General features: G+C 49.1%; 1 protein-coding gene across 1 annotated transcript; it reads right to left on the bottom strand.

Annotated features, from left to right (window-relative positions):
* Positions 1 to 1,066: 1,066 nt before the first annotated feature.
* mki67 (marker of proliferation Ki-67) lies at positions 1,067 to 15,001 on the bottom strand. The gene is made up of 17 exons (XM_062532515.1): positions 14,902 to 15,001; positions 14,140 to 14,249; positions 13,607 to 13,688; positions 13,387 to 13,502; positions 13,165 to 13,237; positions 12,310 to 12,364; positions 11,373 to 12,188; positions 10,122 to 10,360; positions 8,980 to 9,463; positions 8,415 to 8,545; positions 7,814 to 7,988; positions 7,442 to 7,576; positions 6,218 to 6,850; positions 4,966 to 5,840; positions 4,807 to 4,852; positions 2,124 to 4,652; positions 1,067 to 1,764 (listed from the first exon to the last, which is right to left on the bottom strand). Exons 2-17 carry the CDS (start codon positions 14,226 to 14,228, stop codon positions 1,664 to 1,666), a joined length of 6,579 nt encoding a protein of 2,192 aa, XP_062388499.1. The 5' UTR covers positions 14,229 to 14,249; positions 14,902 to 15,001; the 3' UTR covers positions 1,067 to 1,663.
* Positions 15,002 to 15,461: the final 460 nt, after the last annotated feature.

The following is a 15,461-nucleotide window of genomic DNA, read 5'->3' as shown; positions in this document are numbered from 1 at the left end:
TGATCCTTCATCCAGATAGAAATGTCCTTCAGGCATGCAGAGATTCGATGGGAAACACTAGAGTCCTCAGGTGGGAAGGATAGGAAAAGTTGAGTGTCGTCCGCATAGCAATGATATTCAAATCCATGAGAGCGAATAATCCCACCTAAAGAAGTGGTGTAAATAGAGAAAAGGAGGGGCCCTAATACTGATCCTTGGGGGACTCCTGTAGTGAGGTCATGAGACTTTGATATCTGTCCCTGCCAAGACACGCTAAAAGAACGCCCTTTAAGGTAAGACTTGAACCAGTCAAGAGCTTTCCCAGAAATTCCCAGTTCATATAGTGTAGAAAGGAGAATGTCATGGTTAACCGTATCAAAGGCTGCAGATAAATCTAACAGAATTAACACTGATGACTGAGCAGAGGACTTAGCTACTCTCAATGCTTCAGTCACAGATAGAAGAGCAGTTTCAGTAGAATGACCACTCTTGAAACCAGACTGCATAGGGTCTAGTAGGTTATTCTGATAGAGGAAGTCACACATTTGCTTGAAGACCACTTTCTCCAAAACCTTTGACAAGAAAGGAAGAAGGGAGACAGGTCTGTAGTTCTTCACATCAGTTGAATTAAGTGTACTTTTCTTCAGCAAAGGCGTAATTCTTGCCTGTTTAAAAGAAGAAGGAACTATTCCAGAACTATTTACCAATGCTATCCTAATAAAATATGGCATATTGAATGATAACATTAAGCTTGGGGCTTTCTGGTGATAAAACAATGCAAAGACTTACAGTCCACTATAAAGATGACTGAAGTTTAAACTGTGTCTGACTGTGGCACTGCTGAGAAATGATTTGTAAGATCAGCCCTTCATTGAAACAATTTCAGAATGGTTCCAGGTTTGATAGAAGGCGGAGGTCTGCACTCTCTGAGTGCTTTTCTAGTATTCATACAAGTGTTGAATATCCAGGGCCAAGTCGAGGTGGGAATCAATCTGAACACCTTACCAAGAACTAAAATCTGGCATGTAGTGAAATTTTCATGAGGAAACACACATTGCTGGAACAATTATTTAAACACCCAACAAACTGAGGAATTATAATTCCTTTATTGGCAAAAATGGATTTTGTAAGAGGGTTGCAATGGTTGAACCAGGTATGGATGCCTTAACAGTAGTACATATTTACATTTTGCCTGCTGGGGTAAAACCGTTCCACATGGTTGGCATGTCAATTAATTTTCACACTCCTCAAATTTAATTTCTCTTTTTCATTTGAAATGTAATTTAAAATGTAACATCTGGAAAATTTTAAAACTGTTTAGCTCTTGGTCCCTCAAGTAAAGCAAACATTTTGTAATACGAAGTCAATATGCCCTGAAATTTTTTTTTTCTTTCCTTGTCCGGAATACGTACACTTTTTGTAAACAATCAAGTACACATCTAAATCTACCACTCACAATAAAATACAGCAAAAAAGGTCCTTATATATAGATATATTAGTCTGAAAAGTTCTAATAATCATCTATGCACCAGCACAACAGACAAAAAAAAAACAAACAAAAAAAATCTGAAAGTCAACATAATCACCAGTTAAAAAAATACATGTATATATATAAAAAAAAAGCGTATCATTTTTTTAAAACCCGCGCGTGGATTATTTACAGCTGCCTGTGGGACTCAGTGCTTCATTTCCTCCTGGTGCGCCTGGCCGCGGTGGCGGTCTCCGCCGGGGCAGCCGTCGCCTCGGCAACCTTCTTCTGCGTCCGGCCTCGCGCCCTGGACTCAGCTGGAGAGAGATGGAGCACAGTGAGAAACTGGACCACAAGGCCAGCTACAATGCAACAGCCTCCCTTTTTTTTTATCTTACAATGTTCAGCACTTTGTGTGTATGATAAAGCGCTCTACAAATAAAATGCAACAACAACAGCAACGCTGTTCGTGCATTATCTTAGGCCAAAATTATTTACCCCAATATAGCATTTTATAGATTTAGACCACAAGCGCAGCCTACAAGTAAAAGGAGCCTAGAGATAAAAAGAAATGTATGGATAGCCATGTTTCCCATTTGGTCAGCAAGTATATATCTGCATGAAAGCGACTGAAGACACCAACATAGACGGGTTCTAAAGGATCTTTGGTACCAACCTTTGGGTGCCTCCTCTGCTGGTGCAGACTCCTCCTCCTCCTGGGCGGGCTTAGCCTCCACCGCTGCTTTCCTCTTCCCCCGCACGGCTTTGGGGGCAGCCTTAGCGGTGGGCTCGCTCTCCTCCGCGACCGCCTCCTCTGCCTTCTTGGCGGCGCCTCTCTTCCCTTTGGTGGCTGGGGCCGGCGCTGGCTCCGCGGCGGCCTGAGGTTCCTCTGGTGCAGCTGCCTTTCCTCGCCTCCTCTTGGGCGGAGACGCGGCGTCGGCCACCACCTCCGTCTCCACTTCCGCCGCCTCTTTCCTCTTGGCGCCTCGCTTCGGGGCTGGAGCGGCTACTTCCTCATCGGGCTGAGGTTTGACCTCCTTTGTGGCTGCTACCCTACCTCGCCTGCCTGTCGTCTTGGCAACAGGCTCGGCATCCTCTGGCTTGGCCTCCTCCTCCTCCTCCTCCTCCTCCGGTGCCGGTTCAGTGGTTTTCTTTGCCCCGCGGCCTCTCACAGCACCCCTGCCCTTAGGAGCAGGCTTCACCTCCGCAGCTGCGCCAGCGTCCTCGATGGCTTCGGTAGCGGGCATGGCGGCCGCGCCACGCTTGGTCTTTTTCTTCTGAGGCTCCTCCACAAGGGGCTCAGCGTCTGCGATGGCCTTGGTCTCCACCAGGTCGGCGCTCCAGTTAACGGACTTCTTGGTGAGCTTGGTCTCGGTGGGCTCAGCGTCCACGGCCTCGCTGGTGGTGCTGGGTTCGCTCTCCACGGCCTTCCCCTTTTTCAGGGCTCTTCCTCTTCCTCTCTTGACGGGGGTGTGGCTGACCGTCTCCTCGGAAGCCTCTACGGCCTCTACCTGGGCAGGTGTGGTCTTGGCCTTTCTGCCGCGGCCCGACTTCACAGCTGGCGCCTGCGGCTGCTCTTCAGTCGCCTCGGCTGGCTCTGCGACGGGTTCGGACTCGGGCGTCTCCTCGCTCTCCGCCGCTGGTTCCGGTTCCGGCTTGGTCTTGCGTCCACGGCCCGAGCGGACGGCTTTGACCTGCGGCTTCTCTTCTGGCTCCTCGGTGGCGGCCATCTGCTCTGAATCGGGCTGGACTTCAGCCTCCGCCTCAGCGCTCTGAGCAGGAGCCTGTTTGCCCCTCCGGCCTCGTCCGGTCTTGGCAGCAGGAGCCTGGGGCTTCTCCTCAGCTTGGGCTGCGGTTTGGTCTTCAGCCTCAGCCTGGGGCTCGCTTTCCTTGGCCTCCTCCTCTAGCGCTTTGGCAGCAGCCTGCTTGCCCTTACGCCCACGTGCAGCTTTGGCAGCCACGGGCTTCGCTGGTTCTTCGACGGCTACAGCAGCAGCATCCTCGGCCTCAACACTAGGCTCGCTTTCCTCAGCGACCTCCTCTACCTGAGCGACCTCCTCTACCTGAGCAGGTGCCTGCTTAGCCTTCCTGCCTCGTGCAGATTTCACCACCACCTGTGGTGGCTGCTCTACCACCTCTGCAGGTGCAGCATCAGCGACAGGCTCTGCAGCTGTTGGAGTCGCGCTCTCCTCTGGCACGTCCTCGGCCTGAGCGGGAGTTTGCTTGGGCTTGCGGCCGCGTGCTGCTTTGGTGACCTTAGCTTGGGGCTTCTCTGGCTCCTCAGCGGCGAGGTCTGCTTCGGGCTGGGCGTCGGGCTTGGCCTCGGCCTCTTCAGGAACCTCAACAGAGGCCTGCTTGCCCCTCCGACCGCGCCCGGTCTTGGCAGCAGGAGCCTGGATCTTCTCTTCGCCATCCTTCGCCTCTTCGGCTTCTTCCGGTTTGGCGGCGGCGGCGGCTTGTTTGCCTCTGCGTCCGCGCACGGGCTTGGCAGCTGCAGGCTTTGCTGGTTCCTCAACCGGAGCTGACGCAAGCTCAGAAACTTCGGAGCTGGGCTCGCTTTCGGGAGCGACCTCGGCCTCCACCTGTTCTTCAACCTCAGCAACTGGGGCGCTGCTCTCGACCTCAGGCTCGACAGTTGGCACGGAAACCACCTCCTCCACCACCACCACGGCGGCGGCGGCTTTAGGCTGTCTGCCTCGGCGCCCTTTGGTGGTCTTTGGGGCGACGGCGACAGGAGCTTCTTCCTGAGCCTCGGACACGGCAGGAGACGCAGCTTCCTCCTGCGTTGGTGCAGGCGTCTCGGCGGGCGCCGATGTGATTGGATCCGCCACGGCTGCCTCGCCGGCCTGCTCCTCGGCCTGCTCGGTGGAGTCCTGCTTGGCCTTGCGGCCTCTTCTGGGCTTGGCCTCGGCGCTCTCCTCCGGCAGCTTCTTGGGTCTTCCTCTCCTGGCGGGACTCGCCACGGCGACCACTTCAGATGCCTCGACCAGCTTCCGTCCGCGTCTTCCTTTAGCAGGGGCGGGCACCTCCTGTGGCGCGGGCTCTGGCAGGTCCTGGCTGGCTTCAGTGACGGCATCGGCTGCTTCCGCGGGCTCCGCTGACTCCTCTGCAAGAGCAGCGGGCTCTGTGGATGGGGCCTCGCTGGCTTGGGCATCCTCCGCTGGAGAGATGGCTTCCTGGTCCTCCACTGGTGCAGCTGTGAACTCTACATACAATGAACACAGAGAAGGACAGTCATTATTTGAGACTTGTTGTACTGGGGGTTAATAATCTTTATTAAATCATGAAGAGTTCTAAATAAATACCGTAAGCAAATAGATTGATAGATCAATAGATCAATAAATAAATAAATGGCTTACCAGACGATTCAGCGGCACTCTCGGGTGCACTCACTGCCTCTAGGATCTGAGAGGAATAAAAGAACAATTTTACACTCTGATCTGCATCATGTCTCTTATAAGCTTGGTAGAAGTACCATTTTGCTTACTTGAGGCGTTACAGAAATAAAATGTTTGTACCTCAACAGTTTCTTCTTCTCGGGGTTCGGTGACCTCTGCTGCCGTAGATGTGACCTCTTCAGCTGCTGGGGGAGTTACTCCGACTGGCTCGGCGGCCGCGGAAACCACCACCGCCTCCTCCTCTTCGGTCGAGACCTGTTTGGGTTTCCTCCCTCTCCTCGGCGTGGTCTTCACCTCCTCCTGCTGCTGGAGCACTCTGGGCGTCCTGCCCGCCCTGGCTGGGCTCGGCTTGGGAGTGTTGGCCACCGCGTCCTGCTCCATCAGCTTCCTGCGTCTTCCTCTAGCAGGGGTCGCCACTTCCTCCAGGAGGAGGGGCTCTGGCAGGACTTCAGTGGCCGCTGGGGTCTCAGAGGACTCGGTAGGAGCAGCCTCGTCCAGGCAAACCTCCTCTGGTACCTCTGTGGCGTTGGACGCGGGTTCCTGCGTGAAGTCGGCGATGGCTGTGGGCTGCTGGGCTTCCTGTGGGGCCTCGGCGCTCTGCAGGGCGACGACCTCGGCCTCCATCAGCTCCACGGAGGCTTCCACTACCTTCTCCTGAGCGAGCTCAGCCTCCACCAGCTCCTCTGAAGCCTTCTCCTGAACGCCCTCGGCTTCCATTAGCTCCTCTGAGGCTTCCACTACCTTCTCCTGAACGACCTCAACCTCCAACAGCTCTTCTGAAGCCTTCTCCTGAAGGATCTCGGCCTCCACCAGCTCCTCCGAGGCCTCTGGCGCCCTCTCCTGGACCAGCTCCCTCAGAGGAGAGCTCAGGCGCTTGGCCAGCAGTTCTCTCTTCACCTCTGCATCGACTGGCTCCTGGGGCTTGCCAGCAGCGGCTGGGATTTCTTCCACAGGGCAGACGTTCTCCTTGTCCTCTTCTGTGGCAGCATCCAGCTCTAGAGACGCGTACAAGCACAGATGTTGTCAAATTTCATACCAACGTACACTGCCATTTGCATTTAGTTACACCTTTCTTTGTAATATAAAAAGATTTTAAGAGAACACATTTTAGCACAAACAAAAGACCTCATATTCTGATGCATAACTGTTATTAACAGACCCGTTTTACTCTACGGAAGGAAAAGATTGTCAAAACTTGACATCACTGTCAAAAATGTAAAGGTGATCACATTATTAAGTTAACCTGTAAAGGTTAGTGTGTTTTTTGAGAGTAGTGTGCATTTGCCAATTGTGATGTATATAAAGTGTTTGCTAATTATGATATATGTAAAAGCGTTTGCTAATTATGATCTATGTAGAAGCGTTTGTTCACCTTCAGCAGCAGCACACTCTGGAGCAGTCACGGCCTCCTCCACCTCCTCGACCTCCTCGACAGCCTCTGGGACGGGTGCTTGGGGCTCCTGCGGCTCCTGCATCAGCTCCTCCAGGCCTCCGAAGTCCTCTACGGCCGCGGCGCCCTTCTGCCGGGGCGTCTTCATGAGCTTGCTGAGGCCAAACTTCTCCTGGACGGGCTCTCCTCGGGTCTTTGGGGTCTTCAGCAGGTGCTGGACTCCCGAGAGGTCTTCCTCGGCCGGCACGGCCTTCTGTTTGGGGGTCTTGAGCATCTCCTTCACGCCGGTCAGACACACCTCCTGTGGGGCTTTGGGCTGTCGGGGCGTCTTGAGCAGCTTGCCTCTCAGGTCCTCCACGGGCGCGGCCTTCTGTTTGGGGGTCTTGAGGAGCCGCTTGACTCCGGTGAGGCAGGTGGCGGCGGCAGGCTCGGCCTTCTGCTCGGGCGTCCGGGTCACTGATGCATCGGAGGGTTCATCTTGTCCTGCAGACATGGTCTCCTCGGCAACGAAGCTGGCTTCCTGTTCGTCCTGAAGGAGGCGTATGACCGCTTCGCTGTTGTAGCCGCTACGCTTGGCAGTGGACGCCACACTCAGGGGAGACACCACCATCTCACCTAGGAACACACAGGGTCACTTTAACAATAAGCCATTATTTTGCTAATATAGTCTTTTACTTGAACACTACTAAGACACAATTATCAAATAGCATTCAGGGTTCCCACTTTAAGTCAAATGTGTAATTCCATGACTTTTCCACAGACAAAACAAACGCCTGAATTCCCATGACTTACGATATAATTAATTGTACAATATACTGATATGTGTAAGGGATAATGTATAGAACGCCGGTCATTATCAGAAAATAATTCCCGACAGGATTGAACAGAACCCCGACGCGCAGCGGGCTACTCAAGCAAGCAGTGAAGCTAATAACCAAACTCCAACTCTGCATTCTGAAATATTTGAATTGTATTATATGTATTATTTTTTTGGCAAGTACATTTTAAACTGCTACAACAAAATCCTTTCATCGTCTGGAATATACTTTCCAAAACTCAATGACCCGTGGGAACCCGGACCATTAAATCCGGAACCAGAAAACACTTCAATTAATATTCATCTCCTAGTTTCCAGAATATGATCTGCCTTGCTGGGATGATCATTTGTGATGGTAGATGAAGGCCAGTGATACACTGGCTACTTACCGGTTTCCTCCGGAGTCTTCATCACAGACAGCTCCGCCATAGGGGCCAGCACCAGAGGGGTAGCAGGGACGACGCTCTTTCTGGTAGATGCTCTTTGCTTGTTGTTTGCGGGAGTTTTAAAGATATCTGAAACTCCTGAAAGCAACGACACAACAAACAATGGGGAAAATTAAGATTATTAAAGAAACATAATGAAATGATGAAACAGGTTTTTTGGCCCCCCAAGCATTACTTCCCCTACATCTCAAAAAGCTTCTGCCACCACGCTGCATTTGTGCAACCACAAGGCAGAAAAAGAACACGCAGCCATGATAACCATGACCTCAGGCTGGGGGGGGTTCCACAAGTCAGTCACTCAAACGCTTCATGTACCTGAGAAATCCTCGTCCATCTTCATGTCGATCCTGGAGATGGCGATGTTGGGCACCATCTTTGGGGCGCCGCATGCCACCTGCGCTTGCCGGAGCTGGGCCCTGCCCACGACGATGGTGGCGGGCGAGTTGGCATGCCCAGTGCTGGTGTGCTCCTGCAGCCGCCTGGATGGAGTCTACAGCAAGAGGTAAATAGATCTAATCATCAACAACAACAACAACAACAGTAGCAGTAGCAGCTTGCATTCAAGCACTTTATGAAGACACCCAAAGCTCTTTACAGTGAAGGACTGTTGGCTGCAGCTTATACATTGATTTTGCTAAATTTCTTCAGCTATGAGGTTAATAGACAGGTTAATAGTGTGTTAATATGGTTTTGTTTCTTTTAACTTGCATAAAACACTGTCCTGCGCTTTGTACACAATGCGGCTTATATGTGGGAAATTACTGTATGCATTGCACATTGGCTTCATAACAAAAGTCTTAATATATGTGCAAAGTGACTAATGTGTGGAAGTGGCATCTGAAAACACAACCCCTGATGCACAGTTTAGATTGCCAGTTGATGCTAAAAAGTGTGGAGGCGCATCACACTCCGTTACCTTGGGCTTCGGGGTCTTCGGCTTTGCTGCCGCAGCTCTCTTCACCACTTTAGCGGCCGGCTTCTTGGCGGCGACCTCAGCCTGGGGTTTACTTTGGCCAAACTTCACAATGTCCGCAAAGGACTTCACCACTTCAAACAGAACCACAACGCAGGAAAATTAACTTCTAGTTACATCACATTATAAAACACAGACTACCAAGCAGAATATATCCACTGATGCATATTGATATTGAGTCTTACAGAGTGATTGTTATTAAAACTACATGAAAAACTGACCAAAATGGATGGGCTGATGGGCAAGTTGTTGGGTACAAATAAAATAATAATAATGATAATGATTAATTATTATTATGTTGGGAAGAATGAGAAGAGAGTGAGAGCATGTGAGTGGGTGTTTGTCTCTCTGTTTTCTATGGTATTTGCTTGGGCAACACCAGATCAGGCCATGCCAATATAAAGCTTGGAGAAAGAAATCCGAATCAGCTTTATTGGCCAGGTGTGCGTAAACAAACGAGGAAATTGAAAGTAAGAAAGAAAGAAAGAAAGAAAGAAAGAAAGCACACCTTTGAGGTTGGCCTTGGACGCTCCGCTGCGTCTGCGGATGCCGTCCAGCGCGGCCTTGCCGAGGCTCTTCCTGGGGGTCTTCTTGGCGGACGCCTTCAAGCTCCGCCTCTTCAGCGGGATCTTGGGCGTGGCGCTCGCTGCCTCGGGCGACGGCGTGCTGATGCGGGAGATGGAGAAGCGGCCCGACACGTGCGGCGTCTCCAAGGAAGGAGATCCGGCAGGGCTGGCTCTGCCCGCTGGGGACTTCCCTTTGGCGGGGGACGGGGACTTCCTGCCTTTGGGCGAGGTGGTGGCAGCGGCGGCCGACTTCTTGGCAGGAGATTTCTTCGCCGGCGACGGAGTTTTGGCTTTGGGAGATTTCTTCGCTGGCGAGGGAGTTTTGGCTTTGGGAGATTTCTTCGCTGGCGAGGGAGTCTTGGCTTTTTTCGCAGGACTGGCTTTGCCTTTGGGGCTTTCCAGGATGGTCTCTCCAAGCGTCCGACTCTGCTCGCATAGAGTAAACACATTATAGTTCTGAATTTCTTGTATAATATTCAATAAAATACAAAATAAACAGTATTTAGTATTTAACTGTACAACATTCAAGTTCTGTCGAGTGTAAAATTCCATGACTTTTCCCCTGACAAAAACCCTGAATTTCCATGATGATAATAATAATGTGCCATAGCGACATAAGAGATTAGATTTCAGAGCAGCCGGGTGGTGCTCAAGAATCTTTGACTTTTTAACAGCGGATAATGAAGAGATGGGCACTGACTAAGCAAAGCTGGGCTAACCATCACCACTCAAACAAGCTGTAAAGCCAAGTCAGCAAGTATTTTCACACCAATTCTGTGTGAAAATATATTTATAATGTTTTTTTTTTCTTTTCGAAAAGTATATTCTAAACTGCTACAACAAAATTCCCTGATATTCCATGACTCGTAAGTGTGTGTGTGTGTGTGTGTGTGTGTGTGTGTGTTTTCGTACCTGCATGAGGCCCATGGAGGCCCTACGGAGCAGAGACTTGGGTGTGTGTGTGTGTGTGTGTGTGTGTGTATGTGTGTGTGCGCGCTCGTACCTGCATGAGGCCCATGGAGGCCCTGCGGAGCAGAGACTTGGGTGTGTGTGTGTGTGTGTGTGTGTGTGTGTGTGTTCGTACCTGCATGAGACCCATGGAGGCCCTGCGGAGCAGAGACTTGGGTGTGTTGACGAGCGCGGCGCCCAGGCTGCGGCGGCACGGGGTGGCCCCGCGGCGGAGGGGGGAGTCGGGGGGCAGCCGCTTGTCGAACAGCTCCGGGCTCAGCTGACCGCCGAAGGACACGCGCTTCCTCTTGGCCAGTGGGGTGGCTGCGTCGAGACCCCCACTCTTGCGCTTCTTGCTGGACGAGGGCTTGTCGTCTGAGGAGAAATTCACAGTTGTTTCAAAAGATGGAACTGAGGTGGAATCGAATATATATATGTGTCGTTCCACGGCAAAACCAGTCGCTTGTCGCAACAGGCGTTTCTGAGAAAAATGGCCATTTATGTCACTTGTGCTAAAATCGTGGAATTTTTTTTGTAAGTGTTTTGAAACAGTGGGAGGTCTACACTGTACGACCGTGAATACATTTCGCCGAAAAACTGACCTTTTGTAGTCTAAAAACGTGAGTTTGTTGAGGTGAGAAAGTTAGAGGAAGCAGGAAGTTAGAGGCGTCTCGTTTTTGCCGCTCTATTCCAATATTTACGGTAATTGCACTCATTGACAACCACCAAGCCATCCGTGTGCTGTGTCCTTGATACAAGTACCGTAAATCTTGTAATAGCGGCGACCTTACAAAGCGTTCGTGAGTGTTGAGCCGACGGTTAACTTCAGAGGCAGATTTCTCCGTTTTTCTATTGGCATGACAGGATGAACTCAACTCCTTTGAATGTTTATATTTCAGTAATATGACGTTCAATTCATTAGATATAGGTATCGTTTTGAAGGTTGATTATGCCCCTTCCTGAAAACGTAATAACTTTGATTTTGAAAATTTGGACATGGTGAATGATTTCGCCGTGGAAGGTCACATATATATTTCAGTTTTTTCACTAGAGCAGCTCATGACTCAAGAGATGAGGTCCCATTCAGCATTATATTTGGACATGTAGGTAGATAGATTGATAAGATACTTATCAAATAAGACACTTTATTGATCCCCAATGGGAAATTCAAAGAAATTCATGTTGCACTCTACGTTTCTTTCTCTCCTAGAATAGTTGTTTGAACTGCTTAAAAAGCTTAGACTGTTTACCACGTTTTAAGTCACTCTGGCTAAAAGGCACCAGCCAAATGTATTGTAAAAGATGCATAAAAAAATGACAACTGCCTTTGCCCTGTATTCAGACTAGGGCCCCCAGGAGCTGTTACCCGCTGGCGTCCTGTCCTCACCTTTGGACCCTGATGGTGTGGACGACTCCATCTCCTGCAGCACGTCCTGCACCCTGAACCTCTGGCCTGCGTTGGCTCTGGGAGACGTCCTGGGCGACTGCTTCACTTCCTGTGACGCCTCGGCAGCGGTGCTTGGAGTGGCCACCGCCGCGGGGGCGGGGTCTGGTTTGGGGCTGGCGGCGGCGGCGGCGACGGTGCTGCTCCTTCTCTTGGGAGACTTCGGAGCCTTGCTGGGCTTCTCGGCACTCTGGGGGGCGGTCAGGATCTGCTGGACCACCTCGTCGGCGCTGAACTTCTGGGGCGTCTGCGGCGGGTTCTTCTTCCCTGAGGCCGGAGTGGGGGTGCTGGGGGCCTGTGAGGAGGAGGCAGCCGGCTCTTCAGACACGCACGCTGCAGCTGCAACTGGTTCTGGTGCTGGTCCGGGCAGACCCACGGAGGACCGGCGTTTCTTCTGCGCCGACTTGGGAGTCGTGGCTACGGAGGCGGCCTCCTTCGTCGCTGGCGTGGCCGGCAGGACAGCCTTCGTCTTCTTCGGAGTGCCTTTGACCTCCACGGGCGCAGAGGCATCCTGGTCTGAGACCTTGGGCGTCGCTGGCTTTTGCGAGTTGCGCTTGGACAGGGGAGTCTTGCCTTGACCTCCAATGCTCTTCCATGGAGACTGGTACAGATCTTGCTTGCTCATCTGATACAGTTCCGAGAAAGGAGACTGGGCGTCTTTGCCGGATTTGGCCGTGTCCATAGTGACCATCTCCTTGGTTGCCTCCACTGTTTGGTCCATGGAGTTTGCAGTTTTGGATCCATCTTTCAGACAGGAGTCTGTGTAAGGCACAATCAAACAATTCACATTATCATACAATAAATTATTACTTGAACAAATTGTTCATGGGTATGACTTAAACAAAAAATGCACGAGAAAACAGCATGAACAAATATTTACCAGAGGCTGATGAATTCTCAGCTGATGAATCTTTTCCTTGATGTTCTTGTAAAACCTAAAAACAAATATATTTCTTCATTTTAAAGTTTGGAGGGACAGCCTTTTCTGATTCACCTCACAGCAGGTGAAAATGTCACTACAACCAAGAGCGAAGATCAGTGCTAAGATGAGCATACTTATACATCCAGTCTTTCCTGTTACTAAAATGATTATCTAAAAGACACTGGTCATAATCTCAACAAACTGGTTTAACAACAGATTTAAGACTTGACCTTGCACTAGCTTAGTTAACATGTACATCCCTCTGCTCTACCCACATTACAACAAGCTGTCAGTCAGGAGTCCTAAATAAGTTACGGTAAGACGTCTGACAAGGGCTTGCCCCTGTTATACATAGATTTCTATGCCACGTCACGGAAACATGTGTGCGCAACAGAGGCAGAAGGCACCATAGAACAGCATAGAGCAGTGCCATCCATGAAAAGATTTTAATGCCGAAAACTGCACCATTCGAAATCACAATGGTTAGAGAATGTTCAGTATACCTAAAGGAATGCATTTCTTTGCCAAAAACCTCAAAAAGACAATGTTATATTATTAAATGATCGACAAACTCTGAAATGAGATATTATCAGAGATAACAGAGGCATACAAATGCTGATTGTAGCGTACTGCAGCCGGTTATTAGATTAACTTTATAGCGTTGTGACCGGCCACCCGGCCGGCGTCTTCTGCCCCAAGGCTGCATGCGCATCTAGTTTCGTTGGTAACCGGGAAACTCTTGTATACATTTAGCCTCACATAGACACTTGTTTATATTTTATATATGGCGAGAAACTGTAAGACACAACATACCTGAAGAGTTTCTCCCTTTCCTGACGTAGACACCCTCTTTTTCTTTGGAGTGGGTGGCGGAGGGGCCTCAAACCTGCCAATCAAAAAAAAAAAAAATCTCATCAAAGAACTCATGGAAAGGAAGTGAAGGCCTCCTACCCAAACTGTGTGTAAGCATGGGCCCGAGTTAAGTCGAACCATCATCAGCATACAATTCCAAGGAAGCTCAGATGACAATCTTACCTAAAAGAGCGATCGATAATGGTAAATACATCGCCGTGCTTCAGGCGTTCAGACTGCTGCATGGGCACACCATTGATGCAGGTGGGGTTCACTGAGCTCATATTGGTCAAGACAACCTGGAACATCACAACACAAAAACACAAACATATTGTAACACTGCATACAGCTAATAGAGATTTGGCAATGGTGCGTTTAGTAACATTTGGAAACAGTGGTTTACCTCTTTATTCTCGTTTATTTCAACCCTGCAATGTTCTTTAGACACCTGGGGCAGCTGAATGCGAATGTCACAATCAATTTTTCTGAAAGAAGATTAATGTGATGTTAAGTTTCAGCAGACATTTCATGAGAGTAGTAGAGAGTAAACAAATATTATTTTTATATATTCAGTTTTGGTAACGAATGCACTCTTGAGCAGAACTCTCTTTTAAGCCAAGGCATTCGTATTTGGTCTAGCTAGCATAACAGACAAGGTACATCGTCCAGATTTTACAGAAAGGCGATTGGTTCTCTGCAGAAAAACGTGGTTACGTCTACTCCTAACGTCAGAAACAAAAAAAGCCCGCCTGCGCTACCTTGTACAACCTCATAACCTCAAGTTTAACCAAAGTCAATTTCCGCGTGGGATTCATGCGCTGCTGTTCTCAATAGGACGTGTCAAACCACACGACTTATGTGTGTTCAGTGACAAAGTAAAGTATCGTTTTACAGATTTACAGCAATGCAAATTTCAATTAAAGCAAAAACACTCACCTTCCAAACAGACATGCAGCCGTGAGGGGAAATTCAGTGCCATCCCCGCCGCCTCTGCGGATGACAACTATTTTCCCGTGAAGAGGCATCTTCTGGGTCACTTAACTTACCTAAGAAATAAAAGACACATTAAACTGGGTGATTGTTAAATCGAGTCACGACTGACACTTCTTTACTCCACACATTGTTTCATTGTGTCTGACCTGACAAAATATTAAGAAGACTAGGCCACAAATGCGCAGCTGACCACGTTGCACCATGCCTGTGAAATGTGCTGATAACCTAGGCCATCTTTACTTGATAGCGTAGCTATCTATAACATGTCACCTCGTTAAAATCAAGTTGAGCAGTTAAATATTGTCGATTAGGTGTACGACACCGTTACTTTCTCTGTTGCTGCGGACCTCAAAGGTGACTTCTCACACTGCCGTTGTGAATGTTTAAGTTCTGCATCGCTAAGTTAGCATGCTATCGATCCAAAAATATAGTTTAACATTAGGCTACGTCAACAGTATTTCTGAAATCATTGGTTACAACTCGTATCATGTACCTAACGTTAATAAACCTTGATAAGTAAAACTTTCATATGGACTATGAGCATTACTTAGCAATGGCTAGGTTCCCCAACGTTCACACTGGCGTGGTGAAATGTTCAGCTGGTTAAGTCGTTCCCATTATAGACTACATCACAAATGACACTGTTTCGGTGAAAACCTGTATGAAGACAGCACGAAGGATAAAGGACTTTTTCGAAATACTGACCTTATTTTCTATATTAAAGATGCTTCTGTGTCCACCTCCACCATGCCTGGTGGTTGCTGTCCGATACTCCGCTGTTGTGTTTATCCGAATTACTACTCTCGGGCCGGGTAAAGGGACATCGCTGGACTCACTACTGGCAGCGTGTGAATGAAAAGTGCATATCCCTCCGCCCGCACATGTTATACCACTTTAGCCAGGGGGGTTATACTTATTATCTTAACACTACAACTAAAACACACATTATACAGAAATGCGGTTACTTATGTCATTGGATATATTACATTAATAACACAAACGGGGAACTACTTAGTCTATGTAGAACTCTGCGGAGGGATTTGAGACATACGACTTCTTTTGATTTGAAAAAAACATTTGAAATTCCGCGCGAAGCCCTACCATTGGCTAGCGTCATAATATATGCAATTCTGACAAGCCAATCCAAATCATTAGGGGAATGTTTGAAAAAATGATAGCTCTTCTAAAATGAACTACAAACATTGCACTACGAACTACAGTCGCTAATAATTTGTTAATTTAAAACAAATTATTATGATGAAACA

The sequence above is a fragment of the Sardina pilchardus genome, chromosome 3 (assembly GCF_963854185.1).
Source record: "Sardina pilchardus chromosome 3, fSarPil1.1, whole genome shotgun sequence".
Classification (NCBI taxonomy): Eukaryota; Metazoa; Chordata; class Actinopteri; order Clupeiformes; family Clupeidae; genus Sardina; species Sardina pilchardus.
The sequence above is the reverse complement of the archived record's forward strand: the minus strand, read 5'-3'. Positions and strand labels throughout refer to the sequence as shown.